Raw genomic sequence first — 17,138 nt, 5'->3', positions numbered from 1 at the left:
GAAAAGGATGAGGCTTTTTGCTTTTTAATAAAGCAAACTGTGCTTTTGAAATCGTTAGCTTAATATCACTTAACAATTCAGTAAATGCAATCAGTAATTTCAATATTTTATGCATTTTATCTTTATTGAAAGTGTTTGGATTGGTGTAATCAGTGCTTTAGGACAAAATTAATTTTAAATATGCAGATACTCATGAATATTTGAATTTGAGTTGTTTTGATGATGATTTGGTTTGCTAAAAGCTGGTCTGCAATGCTCTGTGCACACAATTTATGTTATTGGTTATTTGTATTGTCACTTTTTGCTATTTTTGGCCTCATTGTTTTTTTTTTATTAATAGGAATGTGCGAAATGGAAAGGGAATTATGGGGAAACATAATCCAGACAGTGCAAACTGGATTTGAACTCATGTCAGCCACACAAGCACCACAGCTCACTGAGTTTCAGGGTTGTTATTGTTAACTAAAACTATTAAAATATGTGTTGTTTATTAAAATAATGTTGAACCATCTTTACTGTCAACCCCCCTTTTTTAACATAGACGTGAAAATGCATTATCCGAAATTAAATGGTTGTAATTCATTAAAAGTACTATTAACAGTAATGCAATCTCTGAGTTAACAGGTTAAACTGAATAATTACGAAAACAAAACAAATATATAAAATAAAATAAAGGCAAATACAAAAATGTAATTAATTAATAAAAATGACAAAATCATGATAATATGATTAAAACAAATGGAAACTCTAAAATATAAAATACAAGCTAATTCAGAATATTAATAAATACTATAATAGTATATAAATAATACTAAAATAATGCGGGTCCAACATTAGCAGACTCATTTGATTAAAATTAGTTTACTGTATATTTAAAAGCCAACATGAATTCTAATTAACCTTACTAACTTACTTACGTAATACATGTTCATGTTGTTTGTTTTGTCAGTGAATATTAATTTCACTTACAAATGTTGTTTCATGATGACCTCAACTACAGGAATCTGAACTGGTTCTTTCTGACTTTGCCGCCACTACTATGTGTCTAAAACAGATAGATCGAAAGGATAAAAAGAAAATAACACACACACACATTTATTTTTAACCACAGTAATACTCCAGAACTCCAGGTTGAAGCAGATTTCGATATGAAGAAGATGTGGTGTCTTGTGATGGACACTCAGAAGTATAGATAAGAAATAAAACTTCAGAATCAGCTGTAGTTATAAATATTGCATGTCATTTGCTAAGGTTTATGTATACAGACACAATAGATGTAAGGGTGTTGTATAAAAATATACTGTACAATCGCAGGCCTATCAACTGTGTTATAGTCTTCTTACAGTCGTAAAGCCAAAGGAGAATGAAAGATGAGTGAAAGTATCTTTCAGTTTTGCCTCAAAATATGCTGATTTTATCAGTAAGCATCTGCAGCCTTTTTGTGATACCGGCTCTGGGGCTCTGGCACACATTTGGTATTCTTACAGTGAGACGAACAGATTCCTATTAGCATTCCGCACCCCAGAGGACTCGGGCCGGGGGAACGTGGGTGCCAGCTCAAAGACTGTAGGTGTGTGAGACGGGTCGAGGGCAGCCACGCAGAACGAACAATTCTTCCTCAATTGTCCAACACATAGTCATAATGAGAAAACATTGATTGTGAACAAAGGAGGCACTGTAATTGGGACTCCATGGGGTAAGAGTCAGGACTCGGCCCAGTGGAGAGCAATGGGGCAGTCGGGTGGAGATGGCTGGTTATTCAAAGTGAGATGCGTGAATGTACTGCTAAAGAGGAAGTAGTGTTACATGTGTAGTACAAGTTGTTTTAATTTATTTTCTTGCCCCTAGGTTATGTTAAATAATAAATCAATTATGAAAAATGAAAAAAATTAATAATAATAATTGATCATAATTTACTTTTTTAAATATTTTAAAGTAGAACAGAGTTATATGTATGCGTGTATGTATTCCCTGTTCATGTGAAAAGTTTTTTTTAGCAAATATATTTCAAAGTACTTGAATTTAATAAAGGCTTAATTAAAAGATGGAAAATGCCTATAAAATAATAGTAGTAATATTTTAGTTTTTTTAATGGAAAAAAAGAATTCTTTCATCATAGCAGCTGTTGCATGTTGCTGACACCAGAAGTAGTTTATGTGATATTTATGGAGCAAAGTCATTTCACGGAGTTCTTGATCTGGAGGGGAAATGACAGATGGAGAAATTAAGTTTCTTTTGTTTATTATGTCTAAATTAGTCGTTGTGTCAATGGTTTAGAAAAAAAAAAAAGAAACATTCAGAATTCTGTCATGTTTTTAAAGACATTTCCCTTTGTGTATATGAATAGGCATAATGAGATGGCAGTGAGTTAGTACCCTATGATGAAAATTACAGGCCTCTCTCATCTTTTTAAGTGGGAGAACTTGCACAATTGGTGGCTGACTAAATACTTTTTTTCCCCACTGTATATATATATATATATATATATATATATATATATATAAAAGCACTAGAACCCACTAAAAACTAAAACAGTTTGAAAAAATGTATATATTTCTATTTCGTATCTGCTATGAAAATATCAATTTAATCCATATTTCAAAGTAACATCAATAAAGGTTGTTGTACGTTTTTCAAATAATTTAATTAATTTAACTTCAATTATTTTAAAATAAATAAAAAACACCAATTTTGTGCTAATATATTAATTTTAATAAATGTGTTTATTTATTCATTTTAAAAATGATGTGTGTAATTTCTGAACGTGACTCTTAGTATACAGTGAAAGATTAAATATTTATGCATATACTTCTGTTCTCAATCTCCCACATTTATATGCGAAAGAATGGAAGTAAATGAAGCAAAGATTTCAATCTTGTCTTTTTATTTTAGACAACATGCTGGTTTATATGAGAAAACCTGAGAAAAACAGGCTATAGACAAATACATAGTTGTCTTCTGTCTGTGACAGTGCTTTGTTTCACTCTCACAGCTTCCACAGCGAGAATATTGACAGTTATGGATTGTACTTTGCAAGAGTTTCAGTATATCAGATTCTCCCGGCAAACCAGGATATGATATTTTTGAGTCTAATACAGGAGGAACTAAAGTATGGTGCAGAGACAGTGAGGAGATTAGAGATCGTGGGAGGTGTGTGTGTGTGTGTGTGTGTGTGTGTGTGTGTGTGTAGAGGACAGTCCTTCCCAGAAGCTGTAGTTGAATATCAGTGCTTTACAGAGACTGTCTCTGACAGAGCTCCACACACACACACACACACACACACACACACACACACACACACACAGCTGCCAGGAGAGCAGGGATATAAGTTCCTCTTCCAAACACAAATCTGTCACACTTGCTGTAACACGTACAGTACATCGGCTGGCACTTCCTACATCTGGACACACTCACACCTGAAGATGACAGATCAGAGTTCTATTAAAAACACTCACTCGATAATGTCCTTTACCTGTGTATCATAACTCACTTGTTCAAGCTCTCATCGTTTTCTCATTCTCACATTTCTCTTCTGTAGATGTTGGTGGTCCTGCAGACCCCATCGCTCCCACCATTGTCATCCCGCCGAGGAACACCAGCGTCATCTCCGGCACCTCTGAGATCACCATGGAGTGTGTGGCCAACGCTAGGTGACTAACCTCTGATTCCTTCATAATTTGAATGAAAGGAAAATTATTTTAATTATGGTGATTAAAAGGTGAGCAGTGGGCTGAAGACTGTCATACTTTTTATTCTTTTTCTCACCACTTTTTTTATAATTATTTAATGTAACGTACAGACTCCATTGAAACTTAGTGTTATGTTTTTGGTTTTTGGTTTTTATGAACATCTCACTATGAACTTCAAAAGTAGTGAATGAATGGTTCAGTTCTCAAGCTCTATTGACAGAATCCATGGCATGCTGTCACTTACAAAAGACAAGAAACTGTATACAGCTTTTAAAATAGTATTTACAATGTGCTTCAAAAATATATTACACACTAATAACTGGGAAAAAAGATTATATATAATAAATAAATTATTTACATACCCAAAATATATTTTAAGATTGGAGATGTACATTTTAGCATTAAAAGGTTTAAACTAAATGTAAGTTTTTTTTTTTTTTTTTGGACATTGTTTTTAAATGCAGTTTTCAGTGTATACTGCACATTATGGAAGTTATTATTATGTTTTAGGTGAATATGAAAGTATGAATTACTACTGTTTTCTCTGTCTGCTATCCTCATGTGTATCACCATCTTTAAATGGTCTTGGCATGAGTGGATTATATTTGCACACTTAAAATTCAAGTCTTATGGCTCAACTTTGATAGGAGTGTGTATTTTAAATGTCTTATCCCATGGACTTTCAAGGTGAGTGCTTTATTATGAAAAATGTTTGCTTTTTTGTTTTCAGACCAAGGAACTAGTGAAAATGATTTTCTGTTATAGTTCACAATATATCACAGTTTCTGGTGATAGAACTTCAATTGCTTTGTACATGGAACATTACTTCAAATTTATTTAGTCAGAAAAGCAAAATATAATAATAAATATAATAAAAGTTATAATAAATTACCTGCCTTTCTCTTTCTACCCCATTTTAATTCTCTCTCAGGCCGTTAATAAAGCTGAGCATCAGTTGGAAGAAGGACGGTGTTCCAGTGAGGAGTGGACTGAGTGATTTTAACCGTAGACTGACGGTGTTGAGTCCAGTAGTCAGTGACTCTGGCTTCTACGAGTGTGAAGCTGTCCTCCGGAGCAGCAGCGTTCCCTCTGTCAGTGCTGGAGCATACCTACATGTGCTCGGTAATACAGTTATACTAGTTGTACTTTTGAGTGTAAATAAATCCTCAAGTGCATTAGAAATCCATGAATGACATTTTAAGTGCCATATTCTATATTTTTGCAGCAGTTGTTGTTTATCATGGCAGGGTATTGAATACTAAATAAGTGCTGATATACAAATGTTCCACTGTAAAAATAAATAAATGAATAAATAATGTTCAGACTAATATTCTGCTCATTATAATCAGTGTGCTGAGTCAACCTATTAAATTCAGCATAAAAATGTATATTCACTGAGCAACAGTGGACATGTTGAAGCCAATGAGCATGAGCAGAAGTAAAGGAACATTGCACCTCTCACTGATTCGCTTTTTGAAGCCAAATGAACAGAAAGTCGTGTTAAATAAATAAAGATGTTGCATTTTAGTCATGCAGTTTGCCTATAGCTCAAATGGTAGCACTGATGTTCGCAATGACAAGGTTTTGGGTTTGATTTCCAGGAGAATAAATACAGATGTTTATTTTTGCCGACTACTATTTAGCAAAAATGCATTAAAAATAAATAAATAAAATAATGCTTAAAACAATACATAAAAAATATTTCTTTTTCACACGGTGTTCTTTTGAACAGCAAAACGTTTAGCAAGCCAACTAGGAATTTTAAATGTAACTAGTCACTATTTACAGTGTATGTTTCCTTTAGGGCCATTTTTCTATCTCTGTCTCTATGGAAATGCTCTGTTGTCAGAGTAAAACCAAAAAAAAAAAACTTGAACAGGATGTTCTCAAAAATCGTCTCAGGTTACTTATGTAACCATGGTTCCCTGAGTAGGGAACGAGACACTGCGTCCTCTAGGTTTCCCCATAACGACCCCTAGAGGACGCAGTTCGAAGTTCCCATGAAAGGGAACCAACAGCAGTCCTATTTATTTGAAAGTTATCAATCTTGCTTCCTGTGTCATTTGTCTGTGGTGTTTTTCTCTCAAGTGCACATGTGGAGGTCACAACCTTCTCTCTCTTGCTCTTTCTTTCCTTTAGAACCGCCTCAGTTTGTGAAGGAACCAGAAAAACACATCACAGCTGAGATGGAAAAAGTAGTGGACATTCCCTGCCAGGCCAGAGGTGAGACACCTCCCAACACCTCCTCCTAATGAGGTTTTTCAAGCATCAAGTGATTTGTTCTGTACTTACTGACAGCAGCATGCTGCACAAAGCATCCACATTTAACCAGAACAGATCAGTCAATCAGATGTTCAATATACAGCCATATGGAACATGATTTTTGAACAGTGTGTTTCATGGAAAAGTTGAAGCTTTGTTGCGTCGTACCTAGTTAGGTGTGGTAATGTTATATTGTTATATTCACCATTCATATATCATATCTACTGTATATATATATGTGTGTGTGTGTGTTAGATTATTAATTGTATACAATAAATTAAATAGAATAGCATTAAAGAAATTATATATAATTGTTAGATTTGGTTTTTAATTGAATTTATATATTTTATATACAGTGTTTATTTTTGTAATTTATTTGTTAATTATTAATAAATTATTATACATAAATTATACATTATTATATATGTGTGTGTTATATTTTTATAATAATATATAAAATGTATATTTGATTGATATATAGTTTAATCTAAATAGTTTATATACAATGTTTATTTTGTATTAATTAATTAATTAATTAATTAATTATTAATAAATTATTTGTTCTTACATAATAAATGAAATAAAAATAAATAAATTATAATATCTTTATTTGTTTTTATGTATAAATGTAATATAGTATATATTTATTATAATATTTGAATATAATTTCAATTATTATTATTATTAAATAATTATATTTAATATTTATCATATTGTTTTATTTATATAATTTTATATATATTATTATTCAGTTCTTTCTTTATTCAGTTGGGCTCCTTTACATTCCTATTCATCTCAGGTGTGCCACAGCCTGATATTGTGTGGTACAAGGACGCGGTACCCATAAGCCCTGTGAAGACCCCGCGCTACAGAGTGCTGGCAGGAGGTAGTCTCCAGGTTAACGGCCTTCTGCCTGATGACACCGGAATGTTCCAGTGCTTCGCCCGCAACCAGGCCGGAGAGGTGCAGACCAACACCTACCTCGCCGTTACGAGTGAGTTCATCCGCCCGTCCCACTCTCCGGATTACACCTTTCCTCTTTCTGCCCGTCATGCTCTCATAAACTAATGCACAATTACATGTGGCCGTTTATTTCTTTTACCTCTCTCTCGATCTTTCTCTTGCAATCAAAATGCCTTTGAATGCCATACCAACAATGCCTTCCTGTCTTTCTTTCTCCCAGTCTTCATTCTCTCTCGTGTCACTGATGTGCTTTTTGTCGGTGTGCTTAATGTGTGTAAAATGGCCATAAACAGGTTTTCTCATTATATACAATGTATCTATAAACTAAATCTAATTTGCATATTAATGTGTTTTTGGGGCAACATGTAATGAAAAAACAAGTGTAATAATGGGAGTGATAATTGACAAGATTTTCATAATAATATATAATATTTCATAAAATATAGAAATATAATTTCTTCGGTCCCTCTTGTCCATGCAATTATAATGAGCGGGAACTGAGGCTGTCAAGCTTAAAAAAGGATGCAAAAGCAGCTTGAAAAGTAGTCTATATGACTCCTTACACTTTAGTCCAAGTGCTCTGATACCATTGTGTGAGTAGTAGACCCAAATTGAAGTCATTTTTTTTCCAATGAAAAATCGCCCTAGCTCTTTTGGTGTGTTCATGAGAGAGTAGTGATGTCTGCTTAGTAAACAAATTATTCATTCGAGTCAAACCTTTTCAATGAATCAGTTACAGCTCACTGGAGAGGAATATTCAGTTCATCATAACTTAAAATTCAGTCAGCTTCTCACACAAAACTACAGCATGACTTCAGACTTGGAATATAGTACATGAGTCATATTGACCACCTTTATTATACTTTCATAGTGCCTTTGTGTCCTTTCTGAAGCTCGAAACCTTCACTCAATACCCTTCTCACAGAGTTGACAGAATTTTTAATTCCCCTTTAACAGTAAAATAATCCTTTAAAAAGAGAGATTTTATGTTTTTTCAGTTTATATAATATAATATAACATAATATCAGTTTTAATAATATAATATCGTGTTATTTTATAAATCATATAATTTTAAATAGCATTTTGAAATAATAGTTCAAATTCTTTTATTATAGGCTTTATGTGTGTCATGCAACTTGATTTTTATTTTTAACTTTTTATATAGGCTTTATTTTTGTCTTGCATCTTGGTTTAAAGCACTTTTTACATATTATATCTTTTACATATTATATCTGGGTATGTGTTCTCCACAGGAGAACGTGTGCTAGCAAGTTTCCAGATGTACCTTTTGGAAAAAGGCTTTTTAAAAACCAAATCTTGTTTTTTCTCAGTTAAACACATTTTGTCTTTAATTATTTTCATATTGCATATTTTTCCTATTTTAAATTTTGTTTTGAAAGTTTGGTAAAAACTGGTAAAATGTACCAAAAAATCACATTTAAAAAATATACACTTTTTGATATACCATTAAAAAAAAAAAAAACAGGTAGCCCATCTGAATTAGGACATTTAGGCTATCCATCTAATAGTAGCCTACCAAAATCTTATTAACAGTAGAAGTTAAATCTTACTGTAGTCTTCAAATCTGGGTACTGTCTTACGTTTTAAAATCACAAAGGGAGTTTGGTCACATCAGGCTAACCTGACAGCCACGACTCATGCAGCTGTAAGATTTTCTTTCTCTTTTGTTTTTACTCGCGATCTTTACAACACGCATTACATTACGTATTTCATGGCACACTCGTTTTATGCGTATTTGGCGTCACCTATTGTTGTGGGTGTATTATTGACATGTCAAAGTCTAGACCCTGAATATAAGACGGCCATGTTTTTTCAGATGTATTTCCAAGAAAAAAACATTGTCTTATATTCGGGTCAATACGGTAATTGTTGTAAACACAAAACGTTTAGCATTTTTTAAAACTACTTTTATACTAATGCAACCATGTGGGTGGAGAAAAATAATATTATTTAGCTAGATATATATATTTTTAGAAGAAATTATGAGTGCTTCGTCTTCAAAATGCTATGTATGGCATTACTATATAGTTGCAAAGTGCATTGCTTTGCAGTTCCGAGATGTCTATTATATTATTTAGTCCCTAAATACTCTTAAGGTTTTTTTTTTCTTATTTACATTGTAATAAATGTAATGATTCATCAGAGTTCTAAAAATTTGGGTTTCTAGGTTGTTTTGAAAAACAACATTCTAAAATGTTCTGGGTGATTGCTAGGCCATTACCAGGTGGATTCTAGATTTTTCATAGCCGATTCCGAATTTTTTTTTCCTTTGTTTGAGCCAGTTTATTTGTTGTTTATTTGCTCTATAACAAGCAAATTGCAAAATATCTGTAGCCATTTGAAATTAAAGGCAACCATTGCATTTTAGTCGTGATCCAAACAAAGATGCTACGCACATGCAACATAAGACACCTGCAGAAAACAAAAACTGCAGACAACTGAATGAAAATGCAAATTCACTCTCTGACAGTAGGTGGTGCTTATGGAACAGCAGCGATATAGCGTTTCCTTGGTTGCTACTGTAAACAAAGCAGCGCTGCACTCATAAACACTACTTTAACAGGCATTAAATTGAGATAAGAGGAAAAGAAAATGCCTGAAGACAGTCAATTCCCTTCAGTTATACATTCATATACCTCCTCATCCCCAATTCAGTATTTAGGATCTTGCTCTGCCTGATACAGTATGTTCCGCGTCTATCTTCAGCGTTTCTGGCCTGTGTTAATATCCTGTTTACAGACTTAGTAATATTTCCACACAAATTACATTTTGGGAAATTTGAGATTGCAGTGCAGTTTGTGTGCAATTCCTGGAATAGAGATCGGCCAAAATAAAACTAAAAAGCCGAAACACTCCAGAACTTTCATCAGATTCATCAGTCGACTGGTGCATTTCTAGTTGTACAGTGCTCTGAGTGGTTGCTAGTACATTATTAGGTCTACATTGTATTCACTCCACAATTGTGTTGCTAGAAAACATATTTGTTGACAATCAAACAACTGCAAAGCTAACGGTATCATTGCCATTTTGTTTGCCTATATGTCTTTGAACAGCGTTGGAAATGGAGCACCTAGGAATATCTTAGTAGGAATATCTCACTCCCGACTTGGAATGCAAGGGTTGTTAAAATGCTTTACCCTGAGTATGAGCACTAGTGGTAGTGATGCATGCCCTAGCAATATCATAGCCTTCCATGTTTCACGGCATTCAAATCCTGTTGGATAAAATCGTCTAGAATGTAATATGTGGAACGGCTCAGTTAAATACGCTGATTCATACACACAGGTGTCATACAGTAACCATGATGTCTGCCAGACCAGCAGCACAAAGGAAGTCAATGAAATGATACAATAAATCATTTTTAATACAGTTGTATTATCAAATGCCATTGTGACGAGAGGGGTGGGGCCGAGAGCCATGGGAACGGAGCGAGGCCGGTGGAGTAAATGCTAATGCACGACACCTGCGCCACTCACCGGTCTCGAGTCCCACGGAGGAGCTCCAGAAGGATAAAAGGAGGAGTGACGACAGTGTTGGACGAGAGAGGACCAGGCCTGGACTTTATTTTGTGTTTTGTGTGCGGCAGTCTTGCGCGAGGGGCTGCTGCTTTACTTCCATTTTGTGTTTGTTTATTTTATTAAATCCTTCTTCCTGATCTACAAACTGTGTTACAGCCATGCGTTCTCTCTTTATTCTAAACTGTTATTCGTAATTCGTCATTTAATACAGGGATTTTAGTTTTTAGGTTAACTTTAATTAACAAGACAACATTAAATCTGAATTAAACCTGTTCACAATGTCCAAAGAGTCCAAAAATGGTTGTTTTCATAATCTTTCGTTAAAATGTAATGACTTTCTCTTTCTGATATGTTTGCAAATGTTTTCTGAGGGATGTATGCTGGTTAGGTTTTCTTTTTGGATGTTAGCATGTTCTGAATGTTCTTGAGTGTTCTGAGTGGTTTCAGGTTCAGTTTTACTAGATGGATGCTAGAACAGCCTGGGTGGTTGCTAGGGTGTTACTACGTGGATGCTAGAACATTCTACAGTAGGTGGGTGCCATGACTTTATTAGGTGGATGTTAGTGTATTAGGTTGCTAGGGTGTTGTTAGGTGAATGTTAAAATGTTCTGTGTGCTTGCTTGGGTGTTACTAGATGAATCATTGAGTGTTTTGGGTAGTTGCTGGGGTTTTACTAGATGGATGGTAGAACAGTCTGGGTGGTTGCTAGGGTGTTACTAGGTGGATGCTAGAACATTGTAGGTGGTTGCTATGCCGTTATTACATGGATGTTAGTGTATTCGGTTGCTAGGCCATTGCTATGTGGATTCTAGAATGTTCTGGGTAGTTGCTAGGGTGTTACTAGGTGGATGCTAGAATGTTCTGGGTGATTGCTATGGTGTTACTAAATGAATCCTTGAGTGAGTGTTTTGGGTGGTTTCAGGGGTTTTACTAGATAGATGCTAGAAGAGTCTGGGTGGTTGCTAGGCTGTTACTATGTGGATGCTAGAATGTTCTGGGTGATTGCTAGGCTGTTACTAAGTGGATGCTAGAGTATTCTAGGGTGTTCTGGGTGGTTGCTAGGCCATCACTAGGTAGTTGATGTGTTCTGAGTGTTCTGATAGAGTGTTTACTTAGCGGTTGCTAGGGTGTTTCTAGTAAATATGAAGATTTTTTTTGATTCAAAGGTTTGAAGTAATGAAGGGTTTTAACAAGCACCACTAATAACATTGTAACCTAAATTTTCACAATCAGATCAAAATCAGATTGATCAAATCAAGTCCCGCTGTACAGTTTTTCCACTTAATGTTCTGTTTTACACAGAAATATGTCACATTATGCATTGCAAAGTGCATTGTATTGGATTTTATGTTATCTGTAATTGAATAAAAGAATAAATAGTTTTAAAAACAGCAATACACAATAATGGTCTCAAAATGAACTGATATTTGAAGACTTGTACAGTATTTGTAGTTAATGTTGGTGTTTGTGTGTGAATTCAGGTTCGTTTGGGAGAAGGACGGTCAGGTGATCATCCCTCAGTCTCTGCCTCGACTGCGGTTGGATGTCAATGGTACGCTGCACATCTCTCAGACCTGGTCAGGTGACATCGGCACATACACCTGCAGAGTGACATCAGTGGGCGGCAATGATTCCCGTAGTGCACACTTACGCGTGAGGTCAGAGATGAAGACGCACTCCCATCATCCTCTCTGCTCTGTTCCCTAGCCATGCAGTCCTTCATCTCTTCTGATCATTTCTTTTTGATTCGTTCTCTCCGTGCTGAATTGTATCTCATTCAGTTTTTCAATATCCCTGTTTATCACCTGCACTCGTTCGGCCTCTTTTTCTGCCTCGTTGCCTCCATTTTTTAATTTAACAGCACAGCGGTTATTGTCTGCCCTCATTTTTTTCTTTCTGTGTATCTTCATCTTTCTCTTTTATCTATCAAACATATTGTGATTCACTTTCTCGCTTTCTTTTTATTAATGTTCATGTCTCTTATCGATTGATACAGTAGTCTTATAGTCATTTTATACTCACTCATTTATTTTCACGTTTGTCAAACATCCCCATTCTCTTAAAACTCTTCTTTTCTTCTTTGTTCTTATACAGACAAAGGATAAAGACAAAGTAATATTCTGTATTTAATGTATATGTTGCATTTACGTTGCTGATGAGAGGTTGCAGCTTGTTATTACATTCAATAATGTTGTTAGAACTAGTCAACTATATAGCATTTAACATGGATGGTTCTAAACGGCAATCCTCGCTGACCTCTCTTTTGTAGACCCATTCATGTTCTTGTTTTATTCAGACATGAGATATAATGCCTCATGGAGTGCTCATTAAATGGCCCTGAAACGTCAAGACTATCTCACACTTTCCCTTTTTAAATAACATGCTACCACAGGCAGTTACCTCATGCCCCTGAGAACCCCAGTGCAGTGTTAAGCACCACAGAGAAGAGAGCCATAAACCTGACGTGGGCCAAACCTTTTGACGGGAACAGCCCTCTCATCCGTTACATTCTGGAAGTGTCTGAAAACAGTGAGTAAAGACCTCATGTGGATCATTAATCTTGGGCAAGTTGTGTGACATTGATGTAGTTACATTGTTATGAATTTCACTGATGATGTTCTGAAAGTCGTAATTATGTTAAATAGAGTAAGTTATTATTATTATTATTATTGTTGTTGTTGTTGTTGTTGTTGTTGTTGTTGTTGTTATTATTATTGTTGACCAAATTATTTCTATATATTTATATTTTAATAATAATAATAATAGTATTGATATTACTACTACTACTACTACTACTACTACTACTAATAATAATAATAATAATAAATATTATTATTATTATTATTAAAATAATATGAACAAAATAATTAATTTATTATAATAATAATAATAACATCAATAAAATAATAAGAATAATACATGTGATGTTGTTATTATTATTATTAGCCTATTATTATTATTATTTATTTATTTTTTTAATCATATAAATAATAATAATTAATTTATAGTAATAATAAGGATATATATTATTATTATTATTATTATTATTATTAAATGTAATTAAAATAAAATGAACAACACTTAACATTTAATAATAACATCAACATTAATATTAATAATATTAATATTAATAATAATAATAATAATAATAATAATAATAATAATAATGTAATATAAATTTTTTTTGTTTATAATAAGAAGAATAAGAAACAATGACCATAATATTTATTGCACTATTTCATATTATTATTTATTATAGGGTTCAGCAAATAACAATATCACAAATAATTATTAAAAAAAAAAAACTAACAAGCAAACAAACAAACATGAAAAAGTAATTGATGCTATTTTGTAGATTTTTCATATCACCATATTGATAGTTCTTTGTATCACCTTCTGGGTTTTTTGAAGCACTAGTACATGGAACCGTTGAACTTGAAAGGTTCTTCAATGGCTTCATAGGACCTTAAGAAGACTGTCCTATGCAAAAGCTCTTTTTTAAATGTTGGTTTAGTTCTTCACCTAGCTCATTAAATGTTCTTCATTATCTCCTCTACACAGACGCTCCTTGGACAGTCCTGTTGGCCAGCATCGAGCCGGAGTCGACTGCTGTAACGGTCAACGGGCTGATCCCGGCGCGCTCATATCAGTTCCGTCTGTGTGCCGTCAACGACGTTGGCAAGGGCCAGTTCAGCAAGGAGACTGACCGGTGAGCTGATCACAGAGTCCTAAAGCCTGCCGAGTATTACAGCTGTGCCCTGTCTGACCATAAAGATAAATCTACCACTCTGTCACAGCATGTGAAAATTGCCTGCGCTCTCGTGGGACAGTGTCAATAGGAGGATTTATCTGTCTGAACGCTGTGTGTGTGTATACGGCTGTATTTTTCTGGGATTTGTTTATGTGTGTCAGTGTATCTTCCAAGGATCAGTGTAATCAAAGCCCTCGGCGTGTAAAGGAAGCTTTTCGACACTTAAATTAGAAATTCAGCAAATGCCCCCATCAGAACGGACTCAAATCCCTCTAGTTCTCCTGAGGTTTGAGACAAACCTCTTCTAGCCAAGATAATCCCAACTCAAGAATATACAGGATGATACCACCCTATATAAGAGAGCAAGAGAGAGCTCATATGTGACCCGTACTGGCAAAATGAGTCTGAATGTGCACAGGGTAATTTTGAGCTACACACAAAAAAGTGAAAAACTTCGATTTCAGTCGAATTTGAGATTTTCACAAAAATGAGTTCATTAAACCCTCATCTAGCGATCCCAATGCTCCAGATAGCAATTAAACATCTAAAATTATCGTTATTTTCACGTTTTCTGAGAAGAATACCTTTTTTCTGCTGACTTCTCACACTGACTGTCATCCGAAGCGTGTGCATAAAGGCACTTCCAACAACACAATCCTGATAAATATATACAGAATTACAGTATTTATGTATTCACACAAACATAATCTGTTATGTCTTAAGTGAACGTTTGGGGAACTGTTGGGGAAAGGTTGCTTTTGTACCTTCAGAAAAGATTGTTCTCAAAATTGACTGTGCTGACTCTATCGACTTCAAACACGTGTAGCTCAGTAATTTTTTGTCCCGATTTCAACAAATCATACATCATTCTGAAGGTCATTTAGAGGAAATAAATGTGAATATATATAAAATAAAAAAATATTTCATTTTTGAAAAATTGCTCATTGTGACTCATTTTGCCAGCACTGGTCACATAGTATGACTATATTACATCTTAGAAAGTCTGTAGCAGAGACAGACCATTTGCAGAATAATGAAGAAACTGGCTAAAATGAAAGTAGTCCTGCCTTCCAAGTAGGGTTGGGTACCGAAACCCGGTACCAATATGGCACCGATACCTATGTAACCGGTACGTACCTACTAGAACCGAATCAGAAAGCAGATTTCGGTGCCTTATTTCGGTGCCATGCCTGAGCGATCGATTGAAATATTTCCTCCGGTTCTCCGAAACGGACGTAAGAAGCATCATCACTGGCACCGCACGTGAAAAATAATATGGCACCCAACTGAGAAAATGCACGTGAACTCAAGTCGGAAAGCTCTAATAATACAAATCCAACACATCTTTGTAGTAACGAGAGTGTCCATGTTGTTTTCACATTCCGACTTAAAAGCACAACTCGGGAAATGAGAGCATTCGAGGAGCGCGTGAATGCAGTAATTACACTTGCTCTGATGGCAGCAGGTAGCCTTCCGTTAACTAAGCTAAACATGCTTAAATTAAAATGCCTAAAGCTAAACCTCCCTTGTATTCACATTTCTAAACCTGTTGTCCAACAAAAGAGAACATTATAACCTTTTTACTCCACAACACCAGTCAAATGCTTCCTTTTGTGATCTGATGAGGCTTCTTGTCACAGAATGAGGCAGAAAATATTTTCCATATGCTACTTTAAAAAGAATACATCGATTAGCAATAGATTATAAGTTAGGGTGACCATACATCCTCTTTTCCCCCAGCATGTCCTCTTTTTGGACCTACAAAAATGCGTCCGGGATTTGGCTGTTTTCTTAATCCCGCTCCCGCTGAATCTCTGACCATTGCCGCCTGCTCCCGCAACAAGTGTTTCGCTCCCGCGAAATGTCCACTCCTTTAAACATTCTAATATTGTGTATAATTTTGGAGCAAAAAGTAAGTAAAGTAAGTAAACACTGTAACCAATAGGGCACTCGGTAATCTGGGACGTTTGTGTGCATTGGGAATCATATTTTTTCAATTAAAGTCAAGGTAACACTCATTTTACATGCAGCACGCAGTAAAAATGACACGAATATGACAGTGCGCAATTGCATAAATCAGCATAGTTTGAAATCACTATTTTAAAGTTGATCACGCGTTTCCAGTGAAGCTGAACTCTCCTCCTGTCCGGATTCAATTCGCACGGATCGACTGTAATCGAAAGTATTATAATGTTTGCCTTTCTGTTACTAATAATATAAAAGCAATCGTTATAATACTTTTTGTATACTTTTTAATTCATTTGTTCAACAGTTCTATCTGATTATTAGACAGACTTCTATCTGTATTAGGCAGAATTGTTAAACGACGACAGCAAACAATGAAGAGGGAGAATGTGAGCACTGTGTGCTCTGGCGCTGTCATTCTCAGCGCCGTCAAAATAAAAGTCCTGCCTCGAACACATCGGCCAAGCAGAAAAACTTATCGGTCGATGCCGATATTTGAAAAATGCCAAATATAGGCAGATATATCGGTCGACCACTAGTCATGAGACATGTCAATTTATGTGCGAGGGCGCCCTCTAGCCTCCAGTATGAATGAAACAGACATCATGTGTTTATAATGCTAATGGCCAATCCATAATGTTTTGGGGAATTTTTTTTAAAGTAAGTATCAGTTCAGGCCCCGTTTAGGCACCAGAACTATTTTAAAAGTTTTGATTTGGCACTGGTATCGAAAAAAAAAAAACGATACCCAACCCTACTTCCAAGTAAAAAAGCCAATGGCTAGTCAGCAGTTTCATTGTTTGGTGTTTGTGACTGTTCTGGACTAATCTGAAGAGGTGGAAAAAAAAAAATGTTTTAAGTGTTATTTTAGTCTAAAGACTAACTTTTTGATATCATTAATGTCCATAAGGCTGATTTGAAATTGTGTTTTTGCTGCCTAAGATGGTCGTGGAGTGAACCGTCTTTCCT

At 35.0% G+C, this 17,138-nt stretch overlaps 1 protein-coding gene across 1 annotated transcript in view; it reads left to right on the top strand.

Annotated features, from left to right (window-relative positions):
• Window positions 1-1,691: 1,691 nt before the first annotated feature.
• Window positions 1,692-17,138, top strand: part of LOC107574310 (protein sidekick-2-like) — a 51,160-nt gene continuing 35,713 nt past the window's right edge. Inside the window, exons 1-10 of the mRNA XM_016260754.1 lie at window positions 1,692-1,696; window positions 2,993-3,150; window positions 3,539-3,650; window positions 4,621-4,811; window positions 5,829-5,912; window positions 6,751-6,945; window positions 8,168-8,195; window positions 11,935-12,111; window positions 12,846-12,982; window positions 14,015-14,162. Of these exons, the coding sequence (XP_016116240.1) occupies window positions 1,692-1,696; window positions 2,993-3,150; window positions 3,539-3,650; window positions 4,621-4,811; window positions 5,829-5,912; window positions 6,751-6,945; window positions 8,168-8,195; window positions 11,935-12,111; window positions 12,846-12,982; window positions 14,015-14,162 (1,235 nt within the window). The remainder of the gene's footprint in view (window positions 1,697-2,992; window positions 3,151-3,538; window positions 3,651-4,620; window positions 4,812-5,828; window positions 5,913-6,750; window positions 6,946-8,167; window positions 8,196-11,934; window positions 12,112-12,845; window positions 12,983-14,014; window positions 14,163-17,138) is intronic.

This window comes from Sinocyclocheilus grahami, unplaced genomic scaffold (genome assembly GCF_001515645.1).
Source record: "Sinocyclocheilus grahami isolate Dianchi unplaced genomic scaffold, SAMN03320097.WGS_v1.1 scaffold2179.1, whole genome shotgun sequence".
NCBI classification, from domain to species: domain Eukaryota; kingdom Metazoa; phylum Chordata; class Actinopteri; order Cypriniformes; family Cyprinidae; genus Sinocyclocheilus; species Sinocyclocheilus grahami.
The sequence above is the reverse complement of the archived record's forward strand: the minus strand, read 5'-3'. Positions and strand labels throughout refer to the sequence as shown.